The sequence below is a fragment of the Callorhinus ursinus genome, unplaced genomic scaffold, assembly GCF_003265705.2.
Source record: "Callorhinus ursinus isolate GAN/ISIS: 27379988/994484 unplaced genomic scaffold, GSC_fseal_2.0 scaffold4, whole genome shotgun sequence".
Lineage (NCBI taxonomy): Eukaryota > Metazoa > Chordata > Mammalia > Carnivora > Otariidae > Callorhinus > Callorhinus ursinus.
The window spans coordinates 127,237,644-127,255,868 of record NW_027397066.1 but is presented as its reverse complement, the minus strand read 5'-3'; the positions used below and the strand labels follow the sequence as shown (position 1 = coordinate 127,255,868).

Genomic DNA, 18,225 nt, shown 5'->3' with positions numbered 1-18,225 from the left:
AAATAAGTATTCACCAGTAAAAGTAAGAATCTAGTAGCATAAAGAAGATTACTGCTTTTGAACCTTAAAGCAAAACACAGTGCATTATTCACTAGGGTTGCTATGACCATCTTGGGCAAGTCAATTCTTTACTGTGCCAGACTGTTGCACAAACTACCAGACTAAAGCATCCCTGGACCCTGCATACCAAACGCCAGTTGACCTCCCTCCCCAGCCACCTCATGTCCCTATGATGACAAAGTACGCCCCCACAGATATTCCTAACTGCCTTCTCCCCTGGTCAAGAACTACCCATACAGTCTTCGTTAATAATGAATCTAATCTACTTATGGCAACTTGCCTGGCCTGTTCCAATAAAACTCATTATGGTCTTACGATTCCAGCAGAATCAGGCATACTCAAGACAATAGAGTTTATCAAGAAGTGTAACATGGTGACGGCAAAAAGAAAAGCCAACAGACTACTAGATAGCGTTCACTGAGCAGGGAACATAAAAAGAGCCGTTACCCAACATCTCCGACAAACCAGAAGATATAAATCTGCCATTCAAACCCCCCTTCCAAAGACAACACTGACACAAAAAACTAATCAGAGCCCTAAAGTATCTTCAGGGTCCCAGACGGTTCCCATTCCTTCCTGGACCTGTGACTGTGGTTGGACAGCAACGTCTGCCAAGGACCTCGTGCTTTCCTTCTCACCATGCCAATGATCAGGAAACTGTACAGAGTAGCAGATTTCTTGCTCCCTCAAACTGTAAATATGTATTTATTTTTAAAAATAAAACGGGTGCTTTGTATCTACAATTATGGTCATTATCTTCCTGAGAAACAAATTAATTTGTGAAACCAGCTGAGCGGGCTCGCCACAGGCCGTGTTTCTAGGGTGCGAAATCGACTAGAAAAGCAAGAGTACAGAAAGTGCAGGTTTCACCGATCACTCAGGATATGCTCTTAGAAAAAAGCTAAAACCATTCCTAACCCAACAGAAATGACACAAGAAATGGTAACACATGTAGTTTCCTCTGCTGGCTTATTTGGAGCTGACGATGCTCAGCCAAATCGCATCTCAACTTAGATTCCTCTGCTCCCTCCAAAAGATTTCCTGCAAACATCTTTCCTTAGACGGTGCCAAGGACAACTTGCTGAAAAGAAAGGAAGAGAAAAAGGATTTACCAGTAGCACAGGAGAGGAAAAGAACGGGTAGAAAGCATGCCAATGAGGGGCCTTACTGGACAAAAGTAGGTGTCCTCCACGACGTGATGGGCTACCATGCTGTTCTCCGCAGACAGAGACATGATGAACAACAAAGCGTCCCGGGCCTGCTGACCCACTGTCCCCTCTCGGTGAATGAAGGGAATCAAAAGGGAGAAGATGAGGAAGTTGGCAGCCCCTTGGTCCTCACTAGTGTGGAAGAAGAGTTCCAGAACAGATGGATCTTTGGCAAGGATGGAACAAAGCTGACTGAGCAGGACAACCAGCTTCCCCTCCACAGCGGGGGTGGTTGTCCCTGAACAAGAGCTCAGCAACATCATCAGGGGCTTCAGGATGGGCTTGTGGTGCAGCAGAGGCTGGTGGGACTGAGTGACCAGCATCTCATACATCTTGAGCTGCTCGATTTTAGTCTCATCAGTAAATTCCCTCCGCAAGCTCCAAAGGAAGAGTTTCTCCATGATGTTCTCTGAGACCACAAATTCCAGAATTGGCCCCATCGCAGCATCCTTGGCCTGCTCTTCAATCAGCAAGAAGAGCATGTGTTCTACATAATTCTGTACAGCACTGGCCTCGTCTGGAGGGACGGATCCATACTTCGCCTGGGTGTTCTTCAAGGGGTCGTGCTTCTCTAAGATCTTCACAACCTGTAACCAATTCAAACATTTGTCATCCATCTTGTGTTTGCCATAATTACAAAAACACACCACCACGGATTGTGCCATATCTTCATGGAAAATGCAGGAGCCATGGCCCACAATAAGATAAATATGAAGGGTCATCTGGGTGGCTCAGTCGGTTAAGCTCTGACTGTGGCTCAAGTCATGATCCCAGGGTCCTGGGATTGAGCCCCGTGTCGGGCTCCCTGCTCGGTGGGGAGCCCGCTTCTCCCTCTGCCTGCCGCTCCCCACCCCTGCACATGCTCTCTCTCCCAAATACATAAAATCTTAAAAAAAAAAAAAAAAAAGATAAATATGAACACTGTATTTGTCTCTCTCTCTCTCTCTCACGAGAATAAAATGAAGTGGTTAAACTATAGAAAGCATATGTTTGGAGATGTTCATTTATGATAGTTATAAATTTTGGCAACCTAAATGTCAAAGAAGATCATATGGTTAAAAAAACTAAGCTACATCCATTCATAAACCTGTTATTACAAAAACCACCAAGCAAAATGAAAAATTGTGAGTGATATAATAGATGAAAAGTAAGTTATTTATATATAGTTAGATCCATCACTATCAACTATGTCAAAAACATGTATATGAACAAAGATCAAAAAGAAATATGGAAAAATAATCATTTTTGTGTTCAAAGGGATGACAAGTTCTCAATTTTTTTTTCTGAACTGTCAAGAATATAATATTGCTTTTTAATTTTAAAATACATTAAATAAGTAAGACTGCCCGTGTTCTTCTACAAACAGAGTTGACTCAGAGGTTCCAACAGGGGGACACAGCTCCTCACACATCCTTGACAGAACAACATCCCTCCTGGCCTATTTGGATGGGCACCCTCTTCCACCACGCATGCAGGGTTAGGACAGATGAAAGGAAACCAATGAATGACGTACACATACCTGCCAGAATCAACCCTAGCCTATGGCATATGCTGGAACTAAAAAAAAAAGAAGAAGAAGGTTTTGAACTCTGCATTTTTTTGAACCAGAAAAAGTTCTGAGATGACCAATCACAAAATAAATGCCTAACATAGCAAGTTTCTGTCAGAGGTGGTAAAAAAGTTTTGGAAATAGTGGTGATGGTTGCACAACACTGTGAATGTAGTTAACACCACTGAACTGTACACTTAAGAAAGGTTAGGACAGCGATCTTGGTTACATACGTTTTACCACCAAAAGAAAAAAAATCAACTGACAGTAAAATATAAATAAAATCCCCAGTTAGGTCACGTGACAGCCCTGGTGTTTCTCTCTGCTGGCTACTGAATGCTTCCTACCTCTCTCTGTCCATCAACACTTACTTCCACCTTGGGACCTAGAAATTAAAAGAATTCTTTTTATCTCAACCCCATGTAACTGTATGACTTGGAATTTCCAGGATAATACCCGCTCAATTTACTTCCTTTAAAATATATACACATAATTTTTAGACAACCCAAAACCTTATCAATGACTTGATCTTTGTTCCTTTCTACCTTCCTGAACTGCATGCTATAGAGATTATGTTTGTCTTCTGCAGTACCTTCCTGGCCCAGTTCTGTAACGTGCTGTTACATGTCCTATATTTAGGTTATAGAATTTTTGCAAGTCACTGAGGAAGCTGGCAAAGGTACAATGCTATGTCAGCATGCATGAGCAATGAGAAAAATCTATTTCTCTGGAAAAGGTCTAAGATTTCCCCCTGTCAGAAACAAGGCAAAGGAGCCTTTATAGACCAGGCAAGTGTATCCTTACAGAATCAACAGATTTCCACAGAATCTGTCATCTCTATCAACTTCCATTATAAAATTAATAATGCTGTCCCAAAGGAAAAAAATCACTCCAATACCCAAGTTGACATTTCCAATGAGACAGGCCTTCAGTTAGCAGTTACCCGGGGGGTACATGGCTCAGTGACTGGTGGCTCCAGTGTACCCACCCACTGGACATGCCCTCTCTTTCGCTGCGTGCCAGACTCCAAAATTCACCCCCCGCCCCAGCCTCCCCCAACCTCCCAGAAGTCCTCCAGAATTCCTCGGAGGCCTGACGACCTCACTGGCAGAAACGCTGGGGCCTGGCTGTCCTTTCCCTCTGCTCTGGCCTTGACAACTTCTCAGAGCATGGGACCACAGCACTGCACTTGTCCAAAAGGGGCCTCCAGCTCAACACCCATGTTCTCCAGCCGCAAAAGCTCTAACTTCAAGGCTCCACATTCTGAAGAATAAATTAGCAACACACTTTATCAGTTCCATAATTTCAAAGTCCACATATTGAGTTTACTTATGAGAGCTATCTATACAGGTTAGGCCTCGGGGTAGTAATATAATTATACTTCTCATGTGTGCTCAGACTGTCTGAACTGTCTAAAATTGAAACTGTGCTTTATACACCATTAGTGGTGGGGCAAATTAGCTCAGTCTTTGTGAAAAACAATTTGGCAATATGTAACCGAAGCTATAAAATTGTTCCTGCCCTTCGACTTGGGAATCTTACCTTGGGGAAAATGCCCCAAGAAAACAATCCAAAAATAATTTGTTAAGAAAGGTTCACGCCGATAACCCACAGAGACATAAGGTTTGCTGGTCATGTGAAATGGAGCAGACATATTAGGACGCCTCACTCATTGCCAGCCCTGGCTGGGTGGTTTCACTGCCTGGAAGAGGGTGTGTTACACCAAGGCCTGTGAGTCACAGAATCCACAATGCTCAGCAAAGCGCTAATTATGCCTGTGCTGACACAGGTCCTTAACCTCTCTCCTCAGGTGTCAGGACCCACCCAGGCCACCTCCTTCTCCCTTCCTGGCAGACACACCCACGACCTGCTCTTATGAGTGGGCTCTCGGGGCCCATACCCAGGGCCCAGGGCCTAACGTGACAGGGAATGCCTAAGAAGTTTCTTGGCTAGAGCACAACATGCACAGAAATGCCAAAGAACTTATGTCCCAAGTTTGCTGCCCAGATGGTGTCACAGTTCTCTCCGTTTCTATAGACAGATTCCTGATGTGACTGGACCTTTCCTTATTCTTTCCTTTAGTGCTGTCTTCTTGCATCACTTCCACCAAACCCCAAGATTCCTGTGTGCCCTCTTCTGCCTGCTGCCTACTGTCATGCATTGATCTACTCTGACCTTCCAGTCCCACGGATCCACAGCCCAGGCCGCTCCCAGCGGCGTCCCCAGGCCAAGCACATTCCCCTGAGTATCCTCTATCTTAGGCCCTCAACCTTGCCACAGGTCTCCCAGCTCTGGCTTCTGGGCTATATACTCTGCCTCGGGGACTCAGTCTAGGGCGAAAAACACCACTGAGGGAGCTGGAGGAACCAAGGATGGAAGAGCGGGAAAGCAAGCAAAACATGCTGTGCAAAATATTTCCTTTACAAGTTCACATCTTTAGGCTGAAAATGCCACCGAATAAAGCAATCAGCCCCTGATAAAGCCCAAGCTCATTCAGCAAGCCAGCTAAGATGGGAAATAGCATTGTCAATGTTTCACTGATCATAGCTCGGCATTTGTTGGTCCACAAACTTTAACAAATACAAGCTGGTATATATATGGGTGAATCATGAGCCTGGATCACATATAGATCCTCATGTAAATTATCACAATTCTAAAAAGAAACAAATACACAAAAAATCAATAGTGTAAATGATGGTACACAAATTATCATCTGACCAATAGAGCTAAATTTTAACCTAACTTCAAAGTCATTTGACCTGTAAATAGGGAGGTTATTACGGGTAAATGAGATGAACAAATAGCATATTTCTTCCATTAAGGATATCAGCTACTCCTATCCTTAGCTCTAATGATGGTCCCCATCAGTCAGTAATAATAGGTCTGAATTCCAAATATTCACAAATTCTAAAGAGGAAGCTCAAATGCTTTCAGAATGAAAGAGCCATATAATCACTCCTCCAGCTAACAAATGATCATTCTTCATGGTAAACACAAGGGTTTATCTGTCAGCTTAGCTTTGACTCCATCTTAATATTGTTTTCTGTCTTACACACATGCATGTATTAAGAGATGATTACTTATGCTACTTTGGTTAAAGCCTAGTTATTTCAAGAAAGTCACATGAGTACAACCCATACTTCAAAATCCTTTGGAATGCTAAATTAAAGTGGCATCATGGAAAAAACCAAGTTACTAAGCAACATTTTCCATCACACAGAAGAAGGGCAGGCTTGTACAATCTTAAGCCAAATTCCACTTAATGTACCAAATAACTACAACAAAATTAAGTTTCCATCCAGTCCTTAATCATTACTTAACAGCCGTGTCTTTCAATCTGGCACATTCCTTGCACACCTACTGCCATGAAAGACATCTACCGAGTCGTCTCTTTTTATATTAAGATAACAGCCTAATAATATACATGTGATTGTACAATTTGGTTCATTTCAGCTCCAGTCCCAAACTCTAGAGGCGTGTCTAAATCTGGGATAAAACAGGGTAAAGCAGAAGCTTTATCTACATACCATACCTCCTTGGGACCAAAGATGGTCTAGCACTACTACAACAAAGAAACATGGTAGGAACATCAATCAATAAAATAATAAATTAATCCTTCACTTAGGTATGTTTTTTAAATTTATGTATTAGAGAAAGGATTTAAGAGTAATGATCTATGTAATAATATTCCATTCCATGGCAAAAACAGACTTATCACTGAGCATACAGAGGGTGAGTTGCTGACATTTCCACAGGTTCGACACTTTAAAGTCCAATAGAAACACAAGTTAATGCCTTGGCCCTCTAAAGAAACGATAGCTTTTGTTCTGCTTTACTTTCTACTGTCAAGTTTAGAGCTACTTGAAAAGCTGAGATATAAATTTTTTAAATATTAACAAACACCACTTGACTAAGATATTAAGAAGATCAGATTCTCTAATATTCCCCTCTTTTCATCTCTCAAAAACGTTATTTAATTGCTGTCAGTTAGTCTATGGCAAGGCACAGACCAAAAGAATGAAGACGAACAGAACAAGAGAACTGGTTTCACAGGGGGCAGACTGAAATGCACATCTCAAATCCATGTATCAGTGCTCTATACTTCTTTAATAGAATCAGGCTACTTGGAGCTCCACACAAGATACTGTACTTAAAACATATTATCTATTTTGCATTATTATGGGAAGACATTTGACTTAATTAACTGTTTTTCCTATCCCCACCCGACCAAGACAAAAAAGGCTACTAGACCCACTAGCTTTACTTCATCTGCTGCCATTACTCTATTTGAGCTCTGACATTTTCTTGGCTGAAAAATTGTATAACCACTCATTTTTGGAGGCTGAGGGTGGTGAGGAGAAGCTTTGGGCTACTGACCAACCAGAAGCACATAGAAATGTGCATTTCCACTTGATTTTTTTTTTAAGATTTATTTATTTTTATTTGAGGGGTGGGGAGGGGAAGAGGGAAAGGGAGAGAGAGACTCTCAGGCAGACTCCTGCTGAGGGCAGAACCCCACGTGGGGCTTGATCCCAGGACCCTGAGATCATGACCTGGGCCGAAATCAAGAGTCAGATGCTTAACTGATGGAGCCACCCAGGTGCCCCCCAATTTATTTTATTTTTAACCCATCACCTCTGTTTTTCTGGCTCTAAGAACAGACACCATTGAGTATGTAACCAATACTGACTCAATTCTTAAAAGGAGACGACAGAGAATGAACAAAGCAAGATGCACGAAGCCTCACAAAGTACTCTGCCATTGTAAAAAACTAGTGTGTGGGCAGGTTAATTCACATGGCAATATAGTTGAATAGTTTATTATCCGGTGGACCAGTGCTTCTTACTTCTTGCTCTCTCTTCCATTCAGAAGAAGCAAAGGCAAGAGATAAAAACAATAGTCCACTAGACTATAAACTGTTCTTAGAGACTAATAAGAAAATTAAACACCCACTCATTTCCCCCCAAATCGCTTATCATTAAAGTCCAAAGATCTTACTAGAAAACTATAGAATGTTTTAATATTAGTGTATGTTCAAAGCTGTTTTCTAAGTCACCTAGCTCTTCTAAAGTTGTATGTCATATTTCTCGTCTCTCGGTTCAACAATTTATTGAACATCTACAATAGGCTTATGATATTCTTGGCACTGGAGATGTAGGTAAACTACAAATGGTCTCTGACCATGAGGAGCTTGAAATGAGGTTGGGAAGAAGCTACTGTACATGTAATTTTAATAGAACGTGGTTGGTCTTACAGCAAAAGAACACTCGGGATGCTGTTGGAGCAGAGAGTGGAAACATAAGAGGGAGCACGGAAGGTTTCCTAGAAGAACTGATGTCCCAAATGAGTCCTTAAGAAAGAGAGACATTTAACCAGAGGGAGGGATATTCCAGGCAGGAAGAGGAGGAAATGCCTAAGGCAGAGAACCCTGAAATAGTCTGCCAGGCATTGTCTAGGAGTGGGGGTGGCTAGGAACTTCAAGTGATGTTGCATTTCCGGAGATTAAATCAGAGACAAGGAGTGAAATAAAGACCCTATGTGCCATCCCGGCCTGTAGGTGCCCAGATGCCACTGAAATGTCCAACTAGAAAAACAATACTGGGTTTTCAACACGCTGCTCTGACAACTTCACAGTGCAAGATGGCATCTCAGAAAGTACAGGCTGGCATCCAGGCTATCGGAATCCTATAGCCTGGGTTCTCTGGGGTCACTGTTAGGAATGTAACTATTCCTGAATGTCCACTAGAGAATCTGGGGATGTCATGAGATCACTGGTCCCAGGGAACAATTTGGAAACTCAAGTGCACGACGAGGCCGTTCAAGGTCTCTCTGCTGGCGAGCCTCCGGAATCACAGACTGCCTTGGATGACGGCTGGTTGTATAACAAGCTGTCCCTGACAGACTGCAAGGTGTAGGTGGGCAAGCGGATATCCTCCTCCATCAAAGTTTGCTTTTTTAAGTCAAGGTCTGGAACAGAAGCTACTAGTAAACAGCGGAACAGAACCTGTCCAATATATGTTAATTATGCTGAATTTGTACTGAAGTATCCTAACAAACAGAAGAACTGCGGATACCACAGACTTCTGTTGACTTCATTTTCCCTAGTTTAACATATTAAAAAAAGCATTGTGCTTGCCAGCTAACAGGACACTTCAGGAAATACAATGCTGTCACCCAGTTCTGACTAGGCCACATTTCTTGCCAGCCTTACAGGTTTCCTCGGGTTGCCTCAGGGGAACCCAGGGGCTGCCATCACACCAGTCACAGGAGTTTATGTCTGACTTTAACCATTCTGCATGCGCCCCCAGCCTGCATGACTCATGGCTAAGAGCTAATGTATAAACCTCCGAAACAGTGAGAATCATTAATTCCTATCAACCGAAGGTCCCGGGCCTTACCTCACTTGTAGCCCTGCATCTCCGCTTTGCCCTGACTTCCTCACCTTTCTTCATTTTTTTTTTTTAAGATTTTATTTATTTATTCATGAGAGACAGAGAGAGTGAGAGAGGCAGAGGGAGAAGCAGGCTCCCAAGGAGCAGGGAGCCCGATGCGGGACTCGATCCCAGGACCCTGGGATCATGACCTGAGCCGAAGGCAGACGCTTAACCATCTGAGCCACCCAGGCGCCCATTTCCTCACCTTTCTTTTCTTATCACCGAAAAAAGCCAACACTGAGCATTCCTTCCCAAAACCCCTTCTCTAAAATGTTCTTTTCCTTTGTCATCAAAGTCTTCCTTTCCCAGGGGCACCTGGGTGGCCCAGTTGGTTAAGCCACTGCCTTCGGCTCAGGTTATGATCCTGGGGTCCCAGGTTCGAGTCCCACGTCGGGCTCCCTGCTCAATGGGGAGTCTGCTTCTCCCTCTGACCCTGTCCCCTCTCATGTGCGCTCTCTCTCTCTCAAATAAATAAAACCTTAAGAAGAAAAAAAAAAAAAAAACCTCCTTTCCTGTAGTTAAGCTAGCCAAACCTCATTCCTCCATTTCCCAAGCCATTTTCACGCATAATAGTCCCTTCCTTTGACTTAATTCCTGTAACCATTATTATTCATTTTCTAATAATGTATCTCACCTCATCCTCCAAATTAACGCACACATTCTTTAAAAGCCCAGACCCTGTTCTCCCAAGGCTGACACATCCCCATGTCCCACCCGTGCAGCCTACAATGATGAATCCATAGTTGGGGCTAGTAAACCTCCATTTAACTATAATTGTGTTGACATCCACATGCATTTCTTCAACCAGTCTTTTTATTCATAAAGCAACCGAAAGGCCCACAAGAGCCTTTCTTGGAAGTAGACAGAGACTGCGGGCACTCTGCAGATTTACTTAAAAGGAAAAGTCAAGTCTAAAGAGGAAAGCAAGGTAAAGAAATGGCTGAAAGAGGAGTAAGACCAAGAGTGTCTCCACTTTACAACAGGAAGTGTTTAATAACTGAACACCATTCCCTCTGACAAAGTTATCCTTACCCTCAACTCAGTATTTTTCTGTACTCAACAAAAGGTGCCAAGCTTCAGATCACCCAAAATGTTTAATGATGCCGAAGTCATTCATATTGGATATGGAAATGAGTAATATGATTCTGGGACCAATATTTACTCCTTCACCAGTGGGAAAGAGTATTTACACATTCCTGAAGTAACACTCTCTACCAGCACTCCAACAGCTTTGGAGAAAGCTTGCCCGGGATGGCATCTGACAGGGCAAATGATCCATCCGGATAAAATCAAGAGGTTGATGATATATCCTGTCTTTGAAGACTGGTACAGAATACTGAATGGACCCCATCACAGATTCTCCACCAGGAATGCTACAATCAAAAGTATTTTTATACAAATAAACAAAATGGGCCCAGGGCCAAGAATGTGTATTAGAATGATGGGCTTTTTCAGCCAAATGAAATGACTAAGGCTGGACGTATTCTCAATATAAAACATCTGACAGCGCACTCCTACCAGTTAAAAAAAAAAGAGGAGCGCAAATAATTATTAGATACAATAATAAATGTGCACATACTAATATGTGACTATATTACGTACTTTATAAACACAAAATAGACATTTTCAAAAGATAAAGATAAAAATAGGCCTTCTAAAATATTCTTTCCACACCCAATGGACTAACAGGCACACCCCTTACAGTTCACAACCCCACTTTGGAGCCAGCACGTTAAAATACTTATACAAGTGCAAAGTCAAAGATAATTACTCTAATTATTTGAAAAACTCCTGAATTACTTTCCTCTCTTTGCTAAAGCAGATGTGCCCTTAAAATCCAGAGTAAACCCATTAAGATTCTAATAGCAGAAAGTCAGAGAATGGGAAATGCATAAAAAATCTTGGAAGCTTTACACTAGTGACAAGAAGCTACAAAGTGTAAATGATCCAGAAGCAGAATTGATTTTGTTTTTGATCTAAACTGTGTCCCCCATAATTGCTGTGATTTGCAGGCTCAAGGCTTTAACCCCTCTGCTGTTTCCGGCCACAGGAAGGAACTGGGTAGTCATTAAAAAACTGTCACATAAATAGCCACTTACCAGCTCACCTAGGGAGTGTAATGTTGGACAAGTAGTATAAAGAAGGCCAATTTTATTTATTTTACTACTTGTAAACTCCCTGAGGAAAGTGGTGAGCTGATAAATTTTCTGAACATTCAACCCCGTAATTATCTATACAAGCAGATCAGAGTTACAGAGAAGTCAACTGAATAATCAAAAAAACTTTTATAATCAGCTTTGTAATGAATTCAGATACTGCCAGGCATCTTCTTTCCTTAAATTATGTAGGGACCACCAGCCCGAAAAACGGTAGAGCACAGAGGTCAAATCACAAGTCAAGGAACCAAGGTCTACTATGTACTTGCTTGGAAACTCACTATCTGTATAACCTCAAGCGAGTTACTCCACATCTCTAATCCTCCATTCCCTCATCTGTAAAATGAGGAAGCTAACACTAATGGCCTTATGGGTTTGTGGAGAAGAGTAAATGACATAAGGCTTTTGAGGTACTCAGCACAGCACTTGGTAAATATTTAATAAATGTGTATTTTAGCGCTGTTAAGAGTGTAAGGACTAGATGGAAATCAGCAGGGAGGAGGGAAAGAGAGACTCTAATCCTGGTCAAGTCTATTGCAATGAGATGTCAAAGTCCCTTTCAGGCCAACGGCTGTTCTTCCAAAAATATCTGAGGAACGTACATGTTCCCTAATTGCTTTTATGGAAACCATGGTTTTCAACCAGATATGTATTCTAGGAAAGCAAAAAAAAAAGTTGCTTTTCTTCCTATCTGCAAGGGTTTTGCTCCCTATGTTTCTGGAAGCCTAGTCACCGTCACAGAGGTAGGAAACCCCTGGTTCAATGGGATAGAGGCCTCGAGAGCTACCTAGACCAGCAGAGAAAAGTGCAACTCATACATTACCTGCGCCCAGTGGTTTTTAAATACAATCATGCATGTTTCTGGGTCAACTCCCTGCAGGCTCACGGCCTGTGGGAATTTGTTTTCCGTTGTAACCGATGACATCATAAACCTTCGTAAATCAGTGCTTCTAAGTCATATTTAATTTTCGGGAAAACTTGGCAAGCAGTCACTAACTTTCAAGTATCACATAAGAAACGTAACTTCTTCACATTTCACTGTCATCTTCCAAAACCTGTAATGACAATAATAAAAATGCACCTCGTTATGTTCACATATTAAATAGGACACTGGCCATTGAATTTAAATCAAAGCACAGACAGTCTTGAAGTCCTACACAGAACAAAAACATCTACAAAATAGATATTTCTACCCAATCTATAGGCCCCCCCATTTACTCTTACCTTGCTACCAAAAATATAAAATGATACTACCAAAGCGATATGCATAAATCAAATAATTATTGGGTTTATTTTCTTCACTACCATCAACCACAACCCCCTAGATAATAAGTCTAATCATTCAAATTGTTTCTATAACCGAGCAAGAAACTATGATACCAATGTTTGTGGAATTTAAAAGCATCCAGAAACAGGAAAACCATTAGTTAACAGTGACAGAAATAAATGCCCTGATGCAACTCGGGGTAGGTATAAAACAGCACCCAGACTCCTGGGTCTGATATGATTGAATTTTTTTTTTTTAATCAATGACCATCATAATGGAATTGAAAGCATTCTCAGTCATTTCATAGCTACAAACCAAGTTAAGGTTTCTGGCTTTTCTGAAAAATAATAGAATTCCAAGTAACCTTGACAAATCAGAGACAGAAATGATCCGTCAAAAACAAGATAGTGCTTACTCGGTGTGAGTACAAGGTAGCACACTTACAAATGAAAAATGAATTATGTGGGCAAAATATGAAGAAAGTCCAACTACCACAGAGCCAGTAGGGAGAAAAAAGATACTGAGGTCATAGAGTATACAGCAACTATGATCCAGTTGCGTGGGGCTGACTCGCAGAGAGAAGCAATAAAATAGCGGCAGTATCTCCCATTTGCTCAGCCCACAAAAAGGACTGGGTCCAGTTCAAAATACTTTTTTTTTTTTCAGCGTACAGACTGGAGAGAGTCTGGGGTAAAGTGATTACACGATAATTATTAGTGCAACGGAAAACACAATCCATGATAAAATTTCCAGATTTGTAGTGCCAAAAAAAAAAAAACAAACCCTGATTTTTCAACTGAGTAGTATGAAGGGTATTATGAGGAAAACACTGGTCAACTGTTCCTCCTACAAACAATAAAATGTGAGAAAGGGGGCTTAAGGTGAGGACTCAGGTTAGACTTATGGGTCAAGTTCTTTGTGGGGAGTGAAATTAAACACTAGAAAATCGTTAAGGAATATTCTGCTGGGGGTGGCAGGCAAACCATTCGACATTCATATCTTGAAAAAAATGGTAGGACATAACAGAAACTGGTTAGAATTGATCATTCTGAGGAAAGGAAACATTTTTAGGGCGAATGGAAGAGGGTGAAAGTATGTAGAAAGAGGAAGGCCTCTTTGAGGGAGGCTCACACAAACTGCAAACCTGAGGGAAACAGCTTGTGTGTATCTTCTATGACCATATTTTATTATTCAAGTTGGTGAATTCCCTGACATGTAATTCCTAATAATTCCAAATTTATTGTTTGCAATAAGACATTGTCCACTGCCAGCAATGACCCTGTGCCCCTGAGAGGCATGTCTTACCGGGCCCACGTGCCTCCCCACACACACAGGGTATGTGGTCCCCATTTCCGAGGTCCTGGCCACTCCCTAGGCCCCTACAGCCAGCCTCTTCACCTCACTTTTGGTTACCAGGCTGGTCCTCAGAGGTATCATCTCAGCGTACAGATCTGTTTTACGTGATAAGACATAAACCAAGTTCTGATTCAACTCCCTCATTGTCTTTAACATAGGGTTTCTGTGAAAATGTCTTTTATTCAGATGATGTAACGATCATAATGAGGAAAATCAGAGTGTTTTGGTTTATCCCAGAGGTTCAAAAAGTATGAGACTCCTTGAGACTCCTTCCAGCTCGAGGATTCTCAGATTCGTCTTCAAACATATGAGGGGAACACTCAACATGCCAGTTGCTTCTAAATGAAAATTAGAAACATGCTCTCTAAGGTCTGTTAAGTTCATTCTTCAAAGGGACTTCGCATGCAATCTTTGCAGATAGCGAGACTGCATTACAGACAAGATAAATCTCTTAGCTAAAGTCGTAAACTACAAGTTAGTTTTGATGGAAATGGAACGTAAGTCTCTTGATTCCCAGTCCAGGGTTCCTTCTAGAAATCTTTATTCTCCTTTCTCCTGGCTATAATCCCTGGCCCTATTCCCTTAAGGAAGCTGTATCTTCTCTGAGAAAAGTGCATCTCACTTGGATGATGTTTATCCAATCATACTGTTGAAGCAGATGCCTGAAGAATCTAAACACAGGCAAGTCGAGCAAGCCACATTTAAGAAGGAAACACTATGCCAGAAGATTCTATAAATGAAAATACTTCCGAATACACCCAGAGACAAAAGAGTTGGATATTTCCACTCTCTTTCTCTCTTATTCCCATGTGAGAGTATTAAAGCACTAGCATGTCCCCAGGGCAATATAAAACTACAAGAAGAGATGGCTCCATATTTATGAGAGACACAGAAGGGCGCCTTTCCTCAAGTGCCGAGGTTTCCAATACATTTCTGCATTTGCCTGTTCTCAGGCTTGACTTTCTTCCTTTTTTGCATTTTTCCATTCCAAGCTTTTTATTTAACTCTCAGAGCACAGCTAAAAGTCCCAAGTGAAGACAGAGCAGGACAAAACTTAGCAAAAAGCCAGGAGCAGGTAAAAGAGGCCGCAGTCACCAGAATGTGTGCTTGAGTCATGCATATGGCATTGTTGGGACATTTCCCCCGTTCTTACCCTCCGCTCTCTTCAGCCTAACATACCCGGCAGTGGGACTGCTCAGAGGAACACTCTTGCCACATATTCAGCCTGTTCTTCCCATAAATACCCACATGCACATCAACTCGGATTTCATGCCTGAGAAAGAGCTCTGTAAACCATTCACAGTGATTTTGTTCTTTCTTCAAATGAACCACCAACCCCAAAAAATACCCAAAGGACTCTGTCCAACAGTGGTTGCATGTGGGTTTGTGGTATGGTTGTTGAGTTTTTTGGTATGGGGGGAGGAGCTATCAAAACCCATGTATACACTGGCACAGATTCCATATTGCAAAGACAGAACAGACTATTGTGTAGTCAAATTTATAATATTTCATTAATACTATATACAAAAATATTTTTCATCAGCAGGGAAAGAAAAATGCTATTAAATCATTGTCAGAGCTAGAGATAACTGACATAAGAATTATATGTATTCTTATTTGCCTTTTTTTAGAAAGTACATGGTATCTTTTGACTATGAGAAAAAGCACACGCATATGCTTCTGTATCACATTATAAAATATACTATATAACCATAAAAGCTTAGATTCTAGTCATCTAGATTATACCTCTACCATAAAAATTCCTGCAACCTCATTTCCAAATAGACAGACATCTTGATAATTTCAGTCTCCTTTGAAAACCACAATACTTAGGAAAGCTATAAATGTGTGAAAATCACATTTTTCCCCTGAACTACAAATGACTATATTTTAATATATCCCTCTTTCACTATCATACTGAAATTACAGTGTAAACATTTTGGCATTTAATGATATATGATCTCATACCATCCTTCTTTTATCTATTCAAATATAATATCCTCTAATAATGGATTATAGAAAATTCTTTAAGGAAAAGAAATGATGGTCACCTTAAGGGGAAACAGAGTCAAGGGAACATTTTTATTAAGGAAAAAGTGATCATATTTGCAGGCCTAATGGGAAGGAACCAATGAACACAGAGAATTTGAAGGTGATGGATGGATGGATGGATGGATATTTTTTTTTAAAGGATTTTGGTAGAGCAACGGGAGCAGAGGAAAGGCAAGGTCAACAACACAGCAAGGAGAGGCCTAGAGATAAAAGAGAAGCCATGTGGAGTCTTTCCACAGTGAGTTGCCGTATCAGAAGCAATCTCTTGAACTTGATGAAAAGACATGGCAGGCTTCCTTCCCATTTCTCCTTCTTCCCTCCTCATACTTCTCTGGCTGGTTTGTGGAAATGGTTGGCAAGATTAGGTGGATTTAAAGTGGGGAACAAAGGGTAAGGGCTACAAGTTTTTAGTTCAGTTGTCCAAGTGTGGAAGTCACAAAACGTCAAGTCACCTCTTGGGGACCTGAGCTCTGAACTGGGACACAGCCCCAAGGCTCTACCCAGCTGTGAGACCTTGAGTGGAAAACAGGGACCTTGGTTCAGAACCTCACTTAGGTGAGTTAGGACTACATGATATTTCTCAGGTCTCCTCCAGCTCCAAAGTCATTATTTTCTGTACTATATTCCAACTGTTGTACTAATTGAGGAGGAGTAAGAAGATAAGCTTTGAAGAAGAATAATGGCCACTATACAAAAATCTTTGTAAGAATTCTAGTTATACATGGATTCGACCTGTCTTCTTTTTAACAATTAAAGCATATTTCACTTAAAGAACCCAAAGCACAGGAATCAACCATCTTGAATATAATTCACAGTTTGTTTGTTTGTTTGTTTGTTTCCAGAGCAATTGCCTGTAGAAGAACTCATTGTTTTAGAATGCATTTTGGAATGCCCTGAATAGGCTGCTACTAAATACATAAAAAGTCGATTACTGTAAATGTGCTTATCATATAAAATTCCATCTAGGGCGAAGACTCTTCAAATACTGGGAACACCTAAAGAGAGAGGAAACTTCTGCCCTCAATTGTAAGTAATAGCAGTGGGGGGAGGGGGATTCAGTGTGGGTCAAACTACCTCAGACAACCTATGCTTGGAGCCTACTAAAATCCTATTAAACCCAAATCCTCCCTGTGCTGTAATCCTCTGGCCCAGTTTCCTTTTCTCTCTCGCTGTCGTATCAGATAGCAATCCTGGACTGTGAAAAATAAAGCAAACATCCAATAGCCCCTGACTCTCCCAGACCTTGTCCGAAGGATCCCTCAACTTGCCATAGTTTTTGACTCTGGCTCATTCATCGATGACTGTCCATTATTCAGTAAAGCAGAATCTCGTTTTGTTCCGCCAAGTTGTAGGTCATCAGTTAACACACAGAGTGCGCACAAAGAAAATTCTCTCTATTCATACATTCCAAATAGTTTCAGGCTCTGATAAATGCATACTTTAAAATAGTAACAAGATTTCAGAAAACTGTCAATAATTCCTTGAAATAATTCCACCATGTTTTACATTTTAATTTCACGAGAATGGGCTGCCAACTAGGTCATACCCAAGTGCCATGCAACAGACTGATAAGCAGAAAAAATGGAGAAGAAAAATTAAAGTTAATATTCACATTCATACCTGAAATTTGTTTGGGGACTTAATTTTTAAGGCTATTTAAGAAACTAAACCAATACTGGCAAGGATTTGGAATGAAAAAATTACAGCTTTTGAAAATTATAGCAAGTGTTGACACATCAGCTCACTGGTAACTGAACAGAGAAGTTTCTTGTACACATGGGGTGATTTGTTGAAGCATGAAAACTAGACCACTCTTGGGGAGTCTCCCCAACAACCCAATTAATCCCTACAATCTTGGTAGTATGCACCGCCCTTTCACACCACTATTTTGTTGGAAGCTATCAAGGGACAACTCAGTCAAGATTTCTGCCACAAAGCCCTAAAATTTAACTCAGGTAAATGCAGTCACAAGATGATCTGACAATTTCTCTGGGGTAATATTCGAAAGCAGAGATTTGGGATAAGTCCTCTGAATCTAAGAACCTTCTCATACTAATGAAGTTCTTCTCAAGAAATGTTCCTGGAAAGAAAAATTTAAGTTTTGGGCCAACATGTCTTGGTCATTTTCTATGGAAAAGTAGGT

General features: G+C 41.2%; 1 protein-coding gene across 1 annotated transcript in view; it reads right to left on the bottom strand.

The window, feature by feature from the left end:
- FHIP1A (FHF complex subunit HOOK interacting protein 1A) overlaps positions 1-18,225 on the bottom strand; it is a 225,519-nt gene that overhangs the window by 67,595 nt on the left and 139,699 nt on the right. The window contains exons 3-4 of the mRNA XM_025873991.2: positions 12,231-12,462; positions 1,229-1,855 (exon numbers count right to left, since the gene is read on the bottom strand). Of these exons, the coding sequence (XP_025729776.1) occupies positions 1,229-1,855; positions 12,231-12,335 (732 nt within the window). The 5' untranslated portion in view covers positions 12,336-12,462. The remainder of the gene's footprint in view (positions 1-1,228; positions 1,856-12,230; positions 12,463-18,225) is intronic.